Source organism: Thamnophis sirtalis, unplaced genomic scaffold (assembly GCF_051295495.1).
Source record: "Thamnophis sirtalis isolate CommonGarterSnake01/CBP01778 unplaced genomic scaffold, rThaSir2_p1.2 scaffold_6, whole genome shotgun sequence".
NCBI lineage: Eukaryota > Metazoa > Chordata > Lepidosauria > Squamata > Natricidae > Thamnophis > Thamnophis sirtalis.
The window spans coordinates 81,219,444-81,239,184 of NW_028261386.1; the positions used below are offsets into that span (position 1 = coordinate 81,219,444).

The 19,741-nt window shown below is 36.8% G+C and overlaps 1 protein-coding gene across 3 annotated transcripts in view; it reads left to right on the forward strand.

Moving 5' to 3' along the window:
* The window catches only part of SYNE1 (spectrin repeat containing nuclear envelope protein 1), a 373,011-nt gene that overhangs the window by 236,125 nt on the left and 117,145 nt on the right, over positions 1–19,741 (forward strand). For 2 of the 3 annotated variants that reach the window (XM_087718281.1, XM_087718280.1), the window contains exons 90-99: positions 2,288–2,485; positions 4,157–4,297; positions 6,489–6,656; positions 8,686–8,847; positions 10,200–10,394; positions 12,418–12,591; positions 14,592–14,783; positions 16,457–16,588; positions 17,713–17,816; positions 19,015–19,171. In XM_087718281.1, coding sequence (XP_087574407.1) covers positions 2,288–2,485; positions 4,157–4,297; positions 6,489–6,656; positions 8,686–8,847; positions 10,200–10,394; positions 12,418–12,591; positions 14,592–14,783; positions 16,457–16,588; positions 17,713–17,816; positions 19,015–19,171 — 1,623 coding nt within the window. Of the gene's footprint in view, positions 1–2,287; positions 2,486–4,156; positions 4,298–6,488; positions 6,657–8,685; positions 8,848–10,199; positions 10,395–12,417; positions 12,592–14,591; positions 14,784–16,453; positions 16,589–17,712; positions 17,817–19,014; positions 19,172–19,741 lie in introns of all 3 variants that reach the window. The other variant, XM_087718279.1, reaches the window with a different exon arrangement.

Genomic DNA, 19,741 nt, shown 5'->3' on the forward strand with positions numbered 1-19,741 from the left:
TGAAAAATATGGTACATAATATTCCAAACTATTCCAAAATAATTAAAAATTCACAGGATTAATATACAGCAATCATCATACAAAATCCTTGTACTCATGAAAACATTAAACTTCCAAGTTTATCCCAAAACATTATGTCAAAAAATATCATGATAAATTTGTGGATGAGTATACTCTATTTCATTATTAATTTATGAAATATATTTTGGTAATTTGGTGGAAAATTATCTACCGGTGAGCTGCCTTTACCACATTTTCCTCTGTTGACTTGTATCATCTTTAATCATGATCCTTTTTTACTTTTCCAAAATTAAGTTGAAACTATTTGGGCTAAACAGTGCAAAGGGTATTCAGTCTATTAGAATACTTTTGCTGAAGTATTCTCTATACTCCATATGCCATGTTGATTTATAGCAATTCATTTAGTGACTGTTCAAAGTTACGATGACACTGAAAAAAGTGACTTAATGACCATCTTTCACACTTACCACTGTTGTAGCATCCTCATGGTTATATGATCAAAATTTAAATGCTTGGCAACTGACTCATATTTATGACAGCTGCAATGTACGGGGGTCATGTGATCACTTTTTGTGACTAACAAAGTCAATGGGGGACCTGATTCACTTAATAACTGTGTTACGAACTTAACAACTGCAGTAATTCACCTAACAACTGTAGCAAGTGAAGTCATAAAATGGAGCAAAACTTTACAAATGTCTTATCAACCAACAGAAATTTTGGGCTCAGCTGTAGTTGTAAGTCAAGGACTACCTTTTTATATAAATTTGGAAATTATCACCCAAATTGATGGTGGATCTGAAAGGTTCAGAAGCAAAGATTTGTAGAATGATAAAATTATTTTACACAGATATTAGAAAAATCTGTCAATATGAAGGAAGACAGTCTGTAGGACTCAAGGCGAAAGATGGAAAGAGAGAGAGAGAAAGAAAGAGTGTGGGAGAGGGGGGAAAGCCAAGATTCTAACATTGCATTTCTTTCTCCTACTTATGTATCATAAAGGGTTGAGATCCATTCATTTTGAGGCAGAAATAGTAATTGATGCCTATATAGTCTCAGGTGCTTTGTTTCCAACCTTGCCTCACAGAAGTGTTTCCCATAAAATCTGTTGCAGTTGACTGAAATGCAATTGTCTATGGCATTTTATTCTCTATCTAGTCCATCTTTTGGGCAATTGTTTTAGGAACTATAAATGCAACATAAAGGAGCTTATTATGTACCAGTTGGGAGCAAAGCTGACAAAGGCACATATAAAGGAATTAAAATGTCTAGGTCATTAGGTGTGTGTGTGTGTGTGTGTGTGTATGCTTTTGTAGTCTTTGATAAGAGTCAGTAGCAATTTTTGCTTTCACTTTCTATACAGCATTCTGAAGCTAATACTGTATTCCATCTCATTCTATCTATTTATTAGAAGCCTAACCCAAAGTACTTGAATTAAAGAGTTAAACAGCCACTTCTATATCCTAGTAGCTTTGTTTTGCAATCCTTATTTACTGTGCTAGCCAGGTTGAGTCAACATTGAGCAGATTTAATCCTAAATGTGTATTTGCTGCAGAAAGAGAGGCTATTTGGATTTTAGTTTTAAATAAGCTTATTTGGTTTTTTTTTTAAATTCTAAATGAAACCTGGAGGTAATACCAGATACTTCTGCACTTAAGCAATTACAAAAAAGATCTTTTCTTCTAACTACATTTATTTTTGCTATATTTGTACAGCCAGCATATTAGAACAGCAAGAAGAAAGTGACAGTGTTTGTTAGCCTTGCATTTTATTGCCTGCTCTGTTGACTATTGTATATTCATAAAGAGAAACAGCAGTTAAAAAAAAACACTTCTAGTTATTGCATGACCTCATTTCCCTGGTATGTAGTATGCAGACATTGAGCTGGTTTTGGTGCCTTGCAGGAAGGCGACAGCATAAATTATTCCTCCTGTCCCTCCCCTGTTTTGAGCAGAATCCTGTGTGGAAATGCTTTGTCTTTGTCATCAGCTTAATCTCCTTGCCTGTGATAAGTGAGCAGCTCATTTGCATAGCTGTCTCTGTGAAAGGGTTAAGTGTGCATGTGATGCAGCCTGACTTGTTCTTTTTTCCACAATCAACATCCTGTAGTTCAGCTATTGCTGTGGCTAATGTGGAGCGTCTGAAACACAGAGCTGTGATTTCATTGGCTGATCTTAAAGAACCGAGCCGGGTTTTTCTAACGGAAGCAGAATTGCTGCTGGCTTGAACTCCTTATGGCCTTTACTGATCCTGTGGTTTTTCTCAGGAGCTGGCGGAGAAGATCAAAGGTTACCAAGAGCAAATTGCATCTCTCAATTCAAAGTGCAAGATGCTAACCATGAAAGCCAAGCATGCCACTATGTTGCTGACAGTGACGGAGGTGGAGGGGCTGTCAGAGAGAATGGAGGAGTTGGATTCAGAAGACATGCTTCCTGCACTTAGTGCTCACCCGTCTGTAATGATGGTAAGCAATGACCATGTAATTCACATTTATCTGTCGGAATCGTTGTTTGCAGTATCACTTCTCACTCTATTGTGAACAGGATTGCAATCATTTAGATCGTTTACTTGCTTTTAGGAGATGCCTGAATATTGTGGAGTAAAAGATAATAAACTCAGTGTATGCAAAACAATAAGGTGAACGGAAAAGTGAAGACAAATCAGTCAATTATCTTTGTCGGCTATCTGATGGGAGGGGGTGTAAGTCAACCTTTTAAAATATGTGTACTATATATGAGCACTAAAAAGCAGTAAATCGTTCACGCTAAATAACAATAAGTTAGTTTCAGGCTTATATGTGTAATAACTCATTTAAAATTTTTATAGCTTGTACATCAAATGCAGATTGCATGTCTAAATGCAGAACTGAAGAAGAATTTAAACTAAAATGTTTCATTACATATAAATTACTTAAACATCTGCAGCAGCGGTAAATGTTACAGAGGTTTATACTGTACTAAAAATATTTTATAGATAAATAAAATGTTTCAGTGTTAACTATTAACAGTAAACAGAAGACCATATTTAAAATCAGAACATTTCATTATGATCATAGATCAGAAAATTAAATTTTAAAATATAAATTACCGAACAAAATTTAAAGTATTTGATGGGATCTTTATCACTGCCTGGCAATAGGTGGCAATTCTCCTAGCTACATCTTTTCGTTGATGTCTAATGATATGATAATAGTTTAATATTCAGCTCATCTGTTTTTGTCTGGGAATTACTGGAGGAGTAATTCATATATGATACTTTTGGAAATCTCAATAATAACTCCAATAAAAGAGGACTTAACTGTTTCTATTTCTCCATTTTTGTTTGGTTCCTGTATTAACCCTCATATAAGATGCCTTAAATGGATGCTAGGGAAGTTTGGTAGAATATGGGCAGGGAGGGGAAAATAAAACGATGTTAGATGACTGAAACTCCACCTGAATTAGTTGAATGGAGCTTAATGATTGTTTTCAGTTGTTTTATATTTTTATATTTATTATATTTTATTTATGTATTTATCATATATAAAAACTACCTATTTTTACATGTTGATCAGCTTCTTTTTATAGTAATCCTATGTTGCTGAATTTCCAAGGATACAAAAAGGAGCTTAAGCCCCAGTGTTGCAGGTTCAACTGGAGGAAATCTGCATTGCTTTTGGCTATATGTTCTAGTTGTTTTTTCTCTGTAATTTTTCCCACTTAGTTTCTTTCTTGGTAGAATTAATATCTGTGTTTTTTCGCTATTGTGGCTGTACTAATTTTTAGATAGAACTGTCACGTAAATTACTTAGAAATTCATCCTTCATCAGCTTTACTAACATACTTTTTGGGGAATACATAGTGATCATAGTGAAAAATGTGATTGTATAAAAGAGATTTTGACAGGCACAGCTAATGATACAAAGGTGGAGAATGTTTTGCCTGTCAAAACCTTCCTAGGTTCAAGGATTAAGTAGCATGAAGAGTAGAATTCATCTCCTTCTTTATAGTTAGTCTGTATACAGGTTTGAGAAGGGACCATAGTCTCTTATAAACTATGTTCTGATGAAACTCCACATTTTTGAAGACATGAAATACAAAGTCTTTCTTGTATCTGAATGATCTTCCTGTCCTTTGGGATGCATTTCCCATGGCAGATGACTGCTGGTCGCTGTCACACACTTCTGTCACCAGTTACTGAGGAATCTGGGGAAGAGGGAAGCAACAGTGAGATCTCTTCTCCTCCTGCTTGTCGCTCTCCTTCACCTGTGGCTAATGCTGATGCTTCTGTTAATCAGGTATCTCCCTCAGCATTCATTCATCTGTGCTATCTGCAAACATCTGTGGTCCTCATACAGTGTATAATATCTCATTTGTTCAGTAATGCTGAGTGTAGATCATTCATGCTGGGCAAATGTAGAACCTTTATTTTATCATTAATAAATCACCATTCATTCTCACTTTCAAAATTAGTTTAGCATATCAAAATGATAAAAGATCTTGAGAAAACACAACTTTGTGCTAACATTTAGACATATTTCGTTATCTCTTTGTCTTGATTCCATCGCTAGATCGTTGCAGAAATAGATACATTATTTTCCATTGTTTTGTTTATGCGGGGATAATTCAATTTTTTCATATGATTTCAGCTGTTTTCGTTGCATCACTTTCAATAGAAAAGTTCGTTTAAAATGTATCTGCATATGTCTACACATATGGTGCAAGGCCTTCTATCCATCAAAAGTATTTCGGAATCATTTTGTATCATTCTTTTTACGATGAAAAGAAATATAAAATGGAATAAAACAGTGAGTTGTAGATTGTGATGTCTCCTTACATATACTGCATACTTGAGATCTTCCTACAGATTTTCAGTAATATTCAACTTGTGGGACTGTGAAGGACAATCCAAAATTTTACCTTTCCTTTAAGTACTTCACAGCCATGTTTCAGAACATTAGCTAGCTGAAATATACAGCCTTTTTTTCAGCCTTCGTTTTTTAATTACCATATTTTTGGAGTATAAGACACACCCTTTTCCCTCAAAAAGGAGGGTGAAAATCTGGGTGCATCTTATACACTCAATACAGCATTTTTTGCCTCCTGAAACCCCGCCCCATCACCAAAATGTCTGTGCAGAGCCTTTAGGAAGCTTTCAGAATGCTCCTGGGGCTGGGGAGGGTAAAAATGAGCAAAAAATGGGCCATTTTATGCTCAATTTTGGCCTCCTCAGCCCCCAAGAGCACTCTACAAGTTCCTAAAGGCTATTCATGCCCATTTTTTGAAAAAAAGGGGGGCGTTTTTAGAGATCTGCAGAGTTCAAAAACTTTTTTTAAAATTTGCCTCTTCAAAATCTTGTACTCCGGTGCATCTTATACTCCGGTGCATCTTATACTCCGAAAAATACGGTAGGTTATTTGCTTGAAGGCTAGAAAAATCTAGATGTCCAAAACTAAGCTTTCATTGCAAAGGACATGCTGAAAAATTCAATGGATACTGTCCACTGCAGCACAGAGTGTCTCACAACAATGACCTTCATAGGAACAAATGTCAGAAGCAAATGTCATAATAAAAGGCATCATTTCAAGTATGCAAAATAAAACCTTGATAAACCTGAAATGTTTTGGAATAATGTGCTTTTGAATGATGAAACAAAAAGTGAACTCTAGAATCATAACCATGCAAATTACATTAGGAGAAAAATGGGTGAAGCATTTGATGAAAGAAACACCATATTCTATCATACTTTGAATGCAGCCAAGAGCGCAGAAATATTATGTTGTGGAAGGAAGAATGAATCCAAAATTAAATGCCATCACAATCTTAGAAGCAAATATCCTAGAATCAGTGAAGAAACTGGATCTGATAGGCTGTTTTATCGAGATAATTCAAAGCTTACATCTAAAACAACTATGAAGTACTTAAAGGGAAAAAAGTTAAAATAGTTGACAATGATACTTTAAGCTATATCAGAAACTTTTTAGGAAACAAATCTTATTTGCAGTGCAACTAATGAAAAAAGTGGGTATCATAAATATATAGGTAACATCTAAAATCAAATATTTATGTTATCTTTGTCATTGACTTTATGTATATTTTAAATAGCATGTGAGTATTTAGTTAGTTCTTTTCTGGCTGATGAGGTTTCCTGGAACACTGGGATGCAGTGCTATATGTTTATCATGTTAAATCAAAGATTGGCAAATTTGTAATTCTTCAATGACACATTTATAATTCTTCAGTTCTGTGTTTGCCTAAATCAGTCATAGCCATCTTCAAAGTTGTTCCAATATGTGTCAGGTGGTAGTGATGTTTTTTTTCATAAAAAATACAAGCTAAAATGATAGAAATAAAATAAAATAATGCTGTTAAAACATCATAAATGAGAACGATAAAATATTAGTACTAAATTAGAATATATTCAAATTTCAAAAATAAGCTGAACTTTCAGCACTTTTGAAAATACAATATTTTACCTTATGCTCATAGGACATTGCTTATTATCAAGCCTTATCGGCTGAACAATTGCAGACAGAAGCATCCCAAATTCAGCCTAGCACTCCGATTGTTCAGGAATCCTATGAGCCAAGATTAGAAGCCCTTTCCAGTACTAAACTGGATGATTTGCAACGTTCTTGGGAGACCCTGAAAAACGTGGTAAGTCTTTTGACGTAAGAAGGAATGGAGCAAATATTACCATTAATGTGGATGGGGATTTGTCTTCTGTCAATGTAAATACTTGCAAAGACACATTATTATTTAGATTGAAAATTAGCTTGCATTGGAACTGTAAGGAAATTTGCATATAGAAGGTTTCAAGGCCTAGAATAACCTCTTTTTTAAATTCCAGAAGTCACAAAACATTTTAAAACCATCAGATGATGGTCCACCTCTGTTCATCTCTACAGGTGCTATTTCTTATGTATCCTAAATAGCATTACCCATAAACCACGTATTAACATGCCTCCATAAAATATGAAAGGGGTAAAGGAGGATAAGGCTGCCAAAATGTTTTTGGACATGGAATACTGACTTTTGAAAAACAAAAATTACAAGTTAATAAACAATTTGGCAGCTGATTAGCTGGAATATTCAGGAGGAGCAATCCACAAAACAAATGCTATTTCGGGTCATATATGGAGCTTTAGCAATAGCAGTAGCATTTATACCTATATAAGAGCCAAGGTGGCGCAGTGGTTAAATGCAGCACTGCAGGCTACTGCTAGATCAGCAGTTCAGCGGTTCAAATCTCACCGGCTCAGGGTTGACTCAGCCTTCCATCCTTCCGAGGTGGGTAAAATGAGGACCCAGATTGTTGGGGGCAATATGCTGACTCTCTGTAAACCGCTTAGAGAGGGCTGAAAGCCCTATGAAGCGGTATATAAGTCTACTGCTATTGCTATATACCGCTTCATAGTGCTTTACAGCCCTCTCTAAGCAGTTTACAGAGTCAGCATATTGTTCCCAACAATCTGGGTCCTCATTTTACCGACCTTGGAAGGATGGAAGGCTAAGTCAACCTTGAGCTAGTGAGAATCAAACTGCTGGCAGTTGGCATAATTAGCCTACAATGCTGCATTCTAACCACTGCTCCATGATGGCTTTCTTTAGCTGTAGTTTCAGATGAGGCTCCTGTATTATTAATGAGTATTGTGGTTATACTATGCAGCAATTGCTCTGAAATCCAGTCTTTTCTTTTTTTCAAATTTAAATCTTACTGTGAACCCCAAAGTCCATCAAGTTTAATATGTGAGAATATTGGGAGATGTGTTTGCTTTTTTCATATTGGCCATTGTTTTTTTTCATATTGGCCATTCATACACAAAGATCTTCATTAGGGGTTTTTCTTTGAAATAACAAAGTTATAGCAAAAAGTTAAGTTATATCAAACTGAATTTTTAAAGAGATTCACCAGGTATCCCTGGCTATATTTTTAATCTAAGATTGTTGAGTTTCTGAAGTGTTTTAGCTTATGTTCATTATATTTAAGGTTTTCCCTCCTTTTTTATCAACTGCTTTGGAAATATATTTCAGATGTAGTTAAACAGTGTTTGAAATTAGTAAATACTAATAGTAAGTACTTGTCAGATTCCAAAAAAATGACTTCATGCCAACATGTGGATGTCCTGGAATAAAATCAGCTCCATGCCCATTTTAAATTACCAAAATCATGAATCCATATGGTACAAAGGGGAGTTTTGGCAAAAGAAATTATATGAAATACGAAAACATTAGATTGGTATCATTAAATTTGTCAACTAGATTCTAGTTTATAGATTACTGGGAAACTACAACTATATAAGAAAAATGCAAAGCAATGTCTGTTATAGTTATAATAAAAGTTCAGGAAAAACTCCTGTTTATATAGGCTAAAAGCAATTTAATTATAGTTTGAGATGGGTAGCTGTTTTGTAACAATTTGGCAACATAAATTTCATGCAATAATGTTTATGAAAAAAACCCTCTGCAGTAGTATGTCTTTTAAAAGCCTACGGTAAAATAACTAAACGTGTGATTGTTTTTTAAAAAAAACCTATACAAATTTAATATATCTGTATGCTTCCTTTTTCTTTTTAATGACATTTATTCAAATTAACTTTCATTAAAATATTGTTAGTTCAGTGCATTTTCTCATTATTTAATATAAAAGTTTTAATCTCTATTTACAAATAAATTTTCATTTTAGATTAGTGAAAAACAGCGCACACTTTATGAAGCCCTTGAACGTCAGCAGAAATATCAAGATTCTCTTCAGTCTATATCAACAAAAATGGAAGCCGTTGAAGTGAAATTAAATGACACTCTAGACAGTAATAAGAGTCCAGAAAGCCAGATGGCTGGCCACCAGGTAAAATAAATAAATAAATAAGGACATTACAAAGTTGTTTCTTGTTCAGTTTCAGGTTCCTGGTCTTCAGTTCCAACTGTATGGCAAAGTTATGCCAAACACGTTTTCATTCTTCGCCTTCTTTTAGAAAGTGATGAAAGTATTTTTTTAAAGAAAACAAGTCTTTTAAAAGGAAAAGAGTATTACTTTAAAGTTATTATGTATTTGCCAAGTGCTCATTCATTATCTTAGCTTTTACTGTAGTAAAGGGCAGGTAGGGAAATTAATTGAACTTTTGATCTCATTCCAGATAGGCTGGGAAGGCCCATAGAATCTTCAAACATGTCTGTTTGAATGAATCATCAAGTAAAGCAAATCCTCTTCCATTAACAAAATGTGCATTAACCTCTTTGTGTACTCCCCCAGCCTTCTATTTATCACCATCCATCTTTACCTTTGCCAGTTCCTCAAAGGAGCCTGGAAAGAGGGAGTGTCTTTTCCCTTTTTTTTAATGAAAGGAAGAGTTTTCCCCCCCTTCCATTTGCTTACTAGAGAGAGCTCTGACTGGGTACTACAAAGAAAGGACATTAAAGTATAGGATACAGGAGCAATTGAGGACAAAGCCATTTTCAGGACTGGTCATTTATTTATGTGGAGGTGCCACAAGTCTGAATCTTAATTTATTGATTTTAAATAAATGAACATATTGTGGTTATAAATATCAATTCCTAATAGAGTGTTTTGGTCTGGTTTTATGACTGTGTAGTTCTGATGTATTTAGATGCTTAAGTGAATATTTAAATAAAGCAATTAAATCTTGTATTCCTCTGTGGTACTATATACAGGAACAAATGGCATGTGCTACTAATTTAATAATACAGGTAATCTTCTACTTATGACCACTGTTGAGCCCAACTTTATGTGACTAAGTGCGACATTTGTTAGTTGTGCCCCAATTTTACAACCTTTTTGCCACAGTTGTTAAGTGAATCATTGCCGTTGTTAAATTAGTAGCATGGTTGATAAGATAATCAGTTTTTCCCACTGACTTTTCTTGCCAGAAGGTCACAAAAGGTGATCCTCTGATCCTGGGACACGACAACTGTCATAAATAGGAACCAGTTGCTGAGCATCTGAATTTTGATCAAATAACCATGGGTATGTTGTAATGGTTATAGGTGTGAAAACTGGTCATAAGTCACCTTTTTCAGTGCCATTGTAAATTTGAACGGTCACTAAATGAACTATTGTAAGTCGAGGCCTACCTGTTTTCATTGGAACACAACAGTTCAAATGTATTAATCATTTTAAGACATTTTTTTCCCAAAAATAAAGTGACTAAGTTGGTCCTGTTTAACTTCTGTCTTTAATAGGCTTTGATGGATGAAATTCTCATGCTTCAAGAGGAAATAAGTGAACTGCAAATCTCATTAGCGGAAGAATTGGTGTCTGAACCATTAGAGGCAGATGCTGCTGAGCAGTTGGCTCTGCAGTCCACGCTTACTGTGTTAGCAGAGAGAATGGCCACTATTAAGATGAAAGCTTCAGGAAAACAGCAGCTTCTTGAGGTACCAGGATGCTGAAATAAAGTTTTAATTACACAATTCAGTAACATAAATTAAATTTTTCACAAGGGACTGTAGACATGTTGATGGATTAAGCTGACACTTTCCAACTCTATAATCCAACCACACCAGTGACGTGCGGTGAGGGTTACCATTGGTGAGGCAAGAGCGCAGCAGCGGCGAAAAGCAATGTTCCCGCCGCTGTGTCCAACAGGCGTCTCGCGTTTATGGTGGACATAAATGCGAGACGCCTGTCGGACACAGCGGCGGGGGTGTTGCTTCTCGCCGCTGCCGCGGTCTGCCACCTCGCCCCCCCGCCTCCTCTGATGAACAATCCTGCTGCCCCGGCCTGCAGCCAGCCCAACACCAAGCGGGGAGGACAAGGAGGAGAAGAGTGGTGAGTCCCTGTGCCGGCCGGCCAGCCAGGCGGGGAGCAGGTCGGGTGGGGGGTCAGTGGGCTGGCTGGCTGGGGAGGGGGGATCATGGCCACTCAGGTGGTCCCTGCCACTGCCGACAGCAGCTTGGGTGTCCCGGCTCTGTCCAAGCTGCTTCTCGCCGCTGTCGTGCTCCACTGCCTTGCTCCCCCCACTTCCTCCAACGAACAATCCTCCGCTTTCTTCAGCTCGGACGGTGCCGGGACACCCAAGCTGCTGTCGGCAGCGGCGGGGGCCATCTGAGCAGCCATGATCCCCCCTCCCCAGCCAGCCAGCCCATCCCGCCCGCCCGACCTGCTCCCCGCCTGGCCGGCCGGCCGGCACAAGAGCTCACCGCTCTTCTCCTCTTCCTCCTCCTCCTCCTCGTCCTCCCCGCTCGGTGCTGGGCTGGCTGCAGGCCGGGGCAGCGGGAATGTCGGCGCTTGGTGGCTCCTGCGATGCAAAGTGCCCGGCGGGGCACTTTGCATCGCGGGAGCCACCAAGACCCGGGTCTGCAGCAAAGGCACCAAGCCGCCTAGTAGAAAATGCCGGGCAGAGAAGAAATTGCTGCTGAAGAAACGGCGGCTGGCGGCCCAGAGCAACCTCTCCAGATTCACCCTCTATGGAAACTGCTAGATTGCACAGTCGCTCAAGTGCCCTTGCACAGGCATGATTCGCTGCTCCCAGATCAGGAGGTGGGAGAATCAGGGCCTTCTTTGCATACAAATTTTTTTGGTTTTTAACCCTTTCTTAACTTTTAAAAGGCGAAAAATTCCGTATGCAAAAGAGGCCCCGAGTTCTCTGGGCTCCTCCTGTAGGTAACACTGAGCAGACACCAAACCACTGTGACTTGGAATCTGGTAGCAACTACCCTGGCTTTAATTATTTTTAAAAAATTCTTTAAAATTCTTTCCTTTCCCTCAGGAGACTGGTGAGGCCCCGCCTCCCCTGCCTCTACTGACTGCACGTCCCTGAACCACACCATGGCTGGATGGTTTTCATTGTACTAAGTCCTGAGTCCTTTATGCTTCAGTTGCATGGTTTGCTGCACGTGAGAAACTCCCCTTCTGCAATATTGCTGCAGAAGCAACAGTACTTATCTTTGTTTTTCCCTCAGGGCAGAGTCCACAAGTCACACAGTGCAGCAATTACTGACTTCTGCATAGGCTTAACTTAGGGTTATGTATAGAATAATAAGCAGAATAAGTCTCATGGCCAGCAAAAGAATTAATATTCTTCTCTCCTGGGAATTCTGGACTGGGAGAAATTAATCTCCTAAACTGTTATCTTCTTCCTATGCATTGTATTAACTCCTCTTTGGTGACCTTCTATTGCCCAGGGACATACACATCTTCAGAAATCTAAAACTACTTTAATCCAATCCATGCTAGCCATTTTCTCCCTTTCCTTCTCTCAGGCTAACATTTCCCTTCTGCCAGCAATTTAGCCCATTTCAACTTCTTTCCCGTTCTCCTCAAGAAACTCAATGTGTGAAAAGCCCTTATCTTTTTTCTATCCTGACTATTTTTGCCCCTTTCACCCAGGAGATCACCTAACGGGATGGCAGGCATTTGAAAACAAATACATTACAAATAATAGTGTGTAATTCACAGGAGAAACTCAACGAGCAACTAGAAGAACAGCGTCAAGAGCAGGCCCTGCAAAGGTATCGCTCTGAGGCAGATGAACTTGATCACTGGCTTCTGAACACACAAGCATCTCTAAGCACTACATTGGTGACTGATGAGGAGCCTATGGATATGGATTCTCAGTTGGTTGACTGCCAGGTGGAAAAAATTCTTCATATTTAAATATTATTTCTACTGTAGCTAACAGAGATTTCCTATGTAATTGTATTAACATTAATCACAACACGAATGCTGTTTTTATTGATTATGTGCCATCAGATCAGTGTCAACTCTTAGCAATTGGGCCAGTTTTAATTGTGTCAAAATAAAATTCAATTACAGGGCATTATTTCCGGTAACAAGTTAGATGGGTGGGTGGGTGATTTGTTCAGGCGTAAAATATCATACAATGAAGTCTAGTTATAATGCAAGTAATTTTAAAATGTTTCAGTAGTGAAAATTTTATGTTTTAAATCTTAAGAGTTATAAATAATTACGGAAGAGAAAAAATATTTTTTTTAAAATTGAAGAAGTTTAAACTACAATTAGTTTAAATTGTAGTTTGTTGAAACAAGTCAAGATAATCCCATGATTCATGGTCATGGTTTGTTTAATAGTCCACATATTCATAAAATAAACTGAACATAATAATAAACTCCAGGTATCTACGAGACCGTCTTCTGCCACACACCTCCCAATGACCGATAAGATCGCACAGGGTGGGCCTTCTCCAGGTGCCATCAGCTAGACAATGTCGGCTGGCGGTGCCACGGGGGAGGGCCTTCTCTGTAGCTGCTCTGGCCCTATGGAATGAACTACCCCCAGAGATCCGGACCCTACCTACTGTCATGGCCTTTCGAAAGGCTATCAAAACCTGGCTATGCCAGCAGGCCTGGGGCTGTTGACCTGTCGACCGAGGTCCAGCCCTGATTAGACTGGGTGCATGATGTGTTTCTTTTAATCCGCTTTCTTCTGTTTGTTTTTAACCCTTTTCTTAAAATTTATTTTCTGTAAGCCGCCCAGAGTCCTTCGGGATTGGGCGGCCTATAAATTTAATAAATCCAATCCAATCCAAAAGGGAAGAGAGTCCTAAACTTTAAATGATTGTCCTTTGAGAAGATGTTAGAAGGAGGCATAAAATTCAAAAGTTTGTTTAAGCAAAGGTGAGAATTATTGTAAAATCTAAAACACATCACTAAATTTTTGTGATCTGATTTACATGAGAAATGAGAGATAAACTATGAAGAACCTAATAAAGTGTTTATAGAAGCAAACAAGTGTTTAATTGGAAGATATTCTAGAAAGAGAATTGGCTGACCTGTTTCTTCTTTGTAATGGGAGAGAGTAATGTCACATGTGCCATGACATCTTTGCATGTAATGAGAATGAGTAGTTTTATCATGATACAAATACATATTTTGCACCATATTAAGTTTATTATAATTTCTACCAGACATCTATGCTTCATTATATAGTCCCCTTTGGGTACAGTTTTAGACAAACTGCTATCCTGCCTCTAATTTATATAAACCTCAGAATTCCATGAAAATATAATGTGATTCAAGCAGCAAATAATTTAACCCAGAAATCCTTAAACTTGTTGATATCAGAATATTTACTGCATATAAACAAATTATCTACATTTCAAAATAAATATGCCAGAGATTTGTCCCTTTAAGTCGCTCTAAGTGAAAGAAGATTATGCAGAGGATCTTAGGCCATTTTTGCACCAATCAGAATACCCACTGTGAGAAGAAGCTTATCAATTCAAGAGAGCAATGAGGGAAGGAAGGGTGAGAAGTGCAGAAGTACATGAAGTAGAAAAATAAGACACAAGCCGTCCGAACTAAATGAGATCTGCCTATTCCAATAATCTAGGGATGTCATTGTCTGCCAGATTGCTGCACTAAAGAAAAAGCATATAAGCAACAGTGACATCCAGCATATAGTTATCACTTATGTCTTTCTTTTCAAACAAAATTGATTTTTTGAAGATTTTTTTTTACAAGTGAAAAATAAATGCAAAATACCTTAAACATGTTTCTCAAACGCTGGGTTTGAGAAAATAATCAGCAACAACCTGAATTTGTTCAGGTGAGTAGATTTTTGATGGATGCTTCAGAATGTATGAATTTGCTTCGTTGTTTTTGCTGTTTCAGAATATGCTTATGGAAATTGAGCAGAAGGTGGTGACTTTGTCTGAGCTGTCCGTACACAATGAAAACCTCCTCATGGAAGGGAAAGCTCAAACCAAGGATGAAGCTGAGCAACTGGCACTGAAACTCAGAACGCTGAAGGGAAGCCTTCTGGAACTACAGAGGGTCCTTCATGACAAGCAGATCAACATCCAGGTAAGAAGCTCTTTTCAATTGGTTTTAAACACTGGGGTTTATATGTAGCAATTGAGAAATAGTATGATGTTTACTGTTAAGAATCTATACTCTGGGATAATGTTTCCTCTTTTTTTTTGTAATATTTGATATAAGTGAATAACAAACTCTGTGAGCTGATTTATTAGCTCAGTTTTATTCCCCGCTTTATACTTTTGTCTCTCTGTGTGTTTGTGCGTGCATGTGGACAAACCACTGACTTGGTCTTAACCCCTAGCAAGTGCTTTGAGCAGTCCCTAAGATTCTCAGAAGGGGTTCACCTTCATCTCCTTTCTAGGGATAAAAGAGAGTGGCTGGCCAACGTGATCCAGTTGGAACTGGGACTGACATCCAGTCTCCTGTTTCTAGTCTGGTGCCTTAACCAGTATACCAAACTGTCTCTCCCCCTATTCTGATGAATATTTTTTGTTTCGGGACCAATGTTCAAATATGGAAACCTTGACATAAAAATGAGCATTAATCAAGTCATACTAATTACTAATTACTAATTCTTGGTTAAAATCAGAGAGCAACGGCAAGTAATGTTTTGTTCTAATACAGCATTTTTTTGTTTACATAGGTAGGAAACTAAATGAGGAAAGATCTGCTTTCATTAGTAGTTTTCTTTCACTAAATAAGGGTGTACATTTTAATTCTAGAGCATTTATTTGATATAACAATTCCATATGGATTTTGTCCGTGATCATTTATGGATACAATACATGCAGGGACTTGCCAATGCACATTAAGGCTTCCCATTTCTCAACATAGTTTTTGAATTAGAATATCATCTGCCAGGTTGGTTGGTTTGCTTATCAGAGTAAGATGGGCAGTATGTGATTTTAATAAATAAATATTTCTACATAGAAAAGTTAGCATGCCAACTGAGCAGTTCATTCATACACAATACCATTTCAAACTTCTTTTTCGAACTTCTTTTTCGAATATTTAGAATATCTACCTTGTCATTTTTTTTCCAGCAAGGTGGTTTGTTCCAGCTATCTGTGATCTTTTTGTAAGCGCATGTGTCCTATTATTTATTTAATTCTTAGTTAAATTATAAGGCATATGATATTTTTGCTAATAACCAGAGACTTATATTTCTGTTCATAGTAGAGGAATGGTACTAAAACTTACTTTTGGTCAGTATGCCAAATCACATTGCCAAATAAAACAAAACATTAAAACTAGGAATGCCATTCTTTTTAAATCCCAGTTCTGATCTAAATTAGTGAATTGAAATCCTCTGTAATTTCATATATTAAACTTGAATAATAATATGGTGTGACATATGGTAATAATTTAAGAAAATGTTTTGAGTAATTTGATACAGACCTCACTCTGAATAGCATAAAATAGGAATCACTGTAAGCAAGGTATAGTAAACAAACTTCCTACACTCCCAGATGAATTCTTCATATTTATAAAGAGGTTAAATAGAGCTGTATAGAGCTTATAAAGATGAGATTCTCTCCATCAAGACAACTTTTCATGTCATGTCTTCCTCAGATTCCCATTTTAGAAGCCTTAAATCTATATATAAATCATCATGCTAAGAAGCTGGAAATTTATACTTCAAATAGCAAGCCTACTTCTACTTGTATTTCCTACTCACATTCCATACACACACACCCTTCTTTTTCTTTATAAAGCAGGGAGCTGTACAGGAAATGGAAGAATGTAAATCAGATCTGGTCACTTCTCAAGATCCCAGTATCCAGGAGTGGCTGGCCCAGGCACAAACAACCCGTTCACAACAACAACTAAGCATCCTACAAAGACAGAAAGTGAGCATGTTGCAAATGCAAATTGTATATTTGTTTAGTGATTTTTATTGTGTTCATTTTGTTACAGATATACACTATATTGCCAAAAGTATTTGCTCACAACTGATTCTGATTATTTGGATGGCAATATAGTGTATGTAGATGATTGACAAATTATCTTAAACTTGCATCAGTCATTAATCATAAAGGATACTCTGTGTAATTGAGGTACACTTTGTCTTATTTCATTAACAATATTCTCAATAGGATGTAGCTTTTCTAGCCCTCTTCCTATTTTTATATAGAGAACATGGATATCTGCACTCAGTCTCAAGCCCATGCTGGAACCATTTTGTAATTTATAAATTGTCATAAAAGTAGGGGTTGTATATGCTGTTTTCAATTGTAAATATCTACAATTAATAGATGGCTGGACCAAATAAATCATAGCCTACAGTATATAGAGACTGCATAATAATGGAAGTTTATTATTATATTAGCTCCATTAATATGCAATAAGATCTTACTATGCAATAACAATTTTTGCTACTATAAATCAACACAGCTTTCCTCCTACAATCCTTCTACAGTGGTTATTGTTCTGATGCATCCTGTAATCGCTTCTATTTTCTAATAAGCAGCATTCTAACATCTGCTCTAAACAGGTTATTTCTGTTGGAAATAATAGAACAGTAATAAAATACAGACAAATATCACCCAAGACATTTTTATTATATAGATGGGTAGAGATGAATTAATCTTTCTGGAAATTATGATATCTGCTGCTTACCAAATCTTGTTATAAATGTGCTTCTTTATCTTTATTGTGACAAATAGCAGTTACACCCTTAATTATATGTCTACTGCCTGAAACTAAAACCTCTGAGAATGGAGAATTTGTCTCATTGTGTTGGAAAGCTGTAGGAGAGGGGACCTTCCAAAATTAGAACTTAATTGTAGTTCAAATAATTCTGTTAGTAGCTGTCTGAAAAAAACTTACATAAAGTGGCTATAGAAAAAAACATACATACTTTGATTTCAGCTCATTTTTTTCTTTCTAGGTAAATATCTCCAGTAGTTAGAAATCACATATTCATTGATAGAAATATGTATTTAAGACAGTTGCTTTTGTTTATTTATTTTAGGAACTAGAGAAAGAACTAGCGGAGCAGAAGAGCCTTCTTCATTCAGTGGCAAGTCGTGGAGAAGAAATTTTAACTCAATCATTTTCAGATATGCCTTATTCTAGGTGAATATTTATGCTTAAATACTTCGTCTTCCATGATCATGTCTATATATTCCCTTGTAGGGAGATTGTATGAAAAATAGTTTACATTTAAAATAACAGATTCAATTTAAGTGTTTGTCATCTGCACATTAAGTAAGTATTTGAGTATTTTTTTCTAACTAACCATTTATGAAAATGTTCCTATAAGATGATACACAGAAGATTGAATGAATCTGCTGATGGTTGGAAATATTAGAAGCCATCAGATTTTCTCATAGTGAGGATCTCTTCAGACAAATCTTCTCTGAATTAATGCTCCCAAAAATGCACTGAAGATTCATGAAATGATAGTAAATTTACATCTGATGGATAAAATTTCAGGAAAACTGTTTTGTACCTAAACCACACAATGTGGGCTTTGCTTTTTATGAAAGACTCAAAATTAGCATTTCTCAGCATATTTTAGGATCAATTTATTGCATCTAAAATTTAGCCTTAGCAACTCATTAATATTTACTGTATTTAATTTACAACTCCTCTTGAATTGTTAGATTAATTGAAAATGAATTTAGTTCATTTATATTATCATTATGAAAAATGGTTTTAAACAGTGATATCACAATATTATTATAGTCCCACAGTGAGGCAGATATTTAGACTGGATTTGGCAGTTTTGTCCACCTATTGAGTCCTTCCCAAGAAATTGAGATAGATAGATGTTTATTGTTGTTGATTGCCCAGTCAACCAGATGTTTCTATTGCATTTGGCATTTTTATCCAACTATTAAGCCCACTTCAAGGACTTGGGATAGGCAGATATTGTTGTTTGATGTGTTAAACATATTATTATGGTTCATCGCATAGTGAGACAGGTATTTAGCCTGAATTTGGCATTTTTATTCACTTATTGTCCTTCCTAAGAATTTGGGATAGGTAGATGTTGTTATTTGATCCTGTTAAAGGTAATGTTGCCAGGTGTAAGCTGTTCCAAGTAAAGCTGCCTTTTGCAATTGTCTAATGATGATTTTGTCAATGCCAATGATGTAACTTCAAGTGGATTCCAAATTCAAATCTCATTTTAATGGCACAATTAAGGATCTACCCTAACCTGCAGGATTTGAGAAGTCATTAAAAGTCTGGTATCTTACCATATTAAATGCTAACTGAAAAATCACAGTAATTCCATTCTCATGAATTGTATTTATATTTTATATGATAGCAAGAATCCAGATAAACTAACAGAAGAACTGAGTTTAGAAGGAGAAAAGCCCTCAAGCGAAGATCAGATGAAAATGAAATGGGAAAGCCTTAATCAAGAATTCAGCATTAAGCACAGGCTTCTACAGAATGCTCTGGAACAAGAACAAGATCAGTCAGTAAGTAACCTTTTAGAATTATTTCTGTCATTCTTCATATGAACAATATTAAAGGTGTTGCTTAGCAATGTTTCCTATGCGGATAGAAAAGGACCTAATCTATCAAGCATCTAAATAGGGACTACAGGTAATCCTCAACCTATGACCACAATTGAGCCCAAAATTTCTGTTGCTAAGCCAGACATTTGTTATGTGAGTTTTGCCCCATTTTAGGACCTTTCTTGTCACAGTTGTTAAATGAATCACCACAGTTGTTGAGTTGGTGACCAGGTTGTTAAGTGAATCTGGCTTCCCCATTGACTTTGCTTGTCAGAAGGTCACCAAGAGTAATCACGTGACTCTGGGACACTGCAACAGTTATAAATATGAGTTAGTTGGCAAGAGGCTACCAAAGAGGTTGCGGCTGGCCGCAGGCCGCCGAAAAGTACCAGAGGTTGGCGAAAAAGCTGCTGCCGCTGCTGCCATGTTCTTCACAAATAGAATATGGCAGCAACAGCGGCAGCTTTTTTGCTGACCTCTGGTACTTTTCTAATAGGTGGAGCCTGCAGCCGAAAGTGGCTCTGAAAGAGG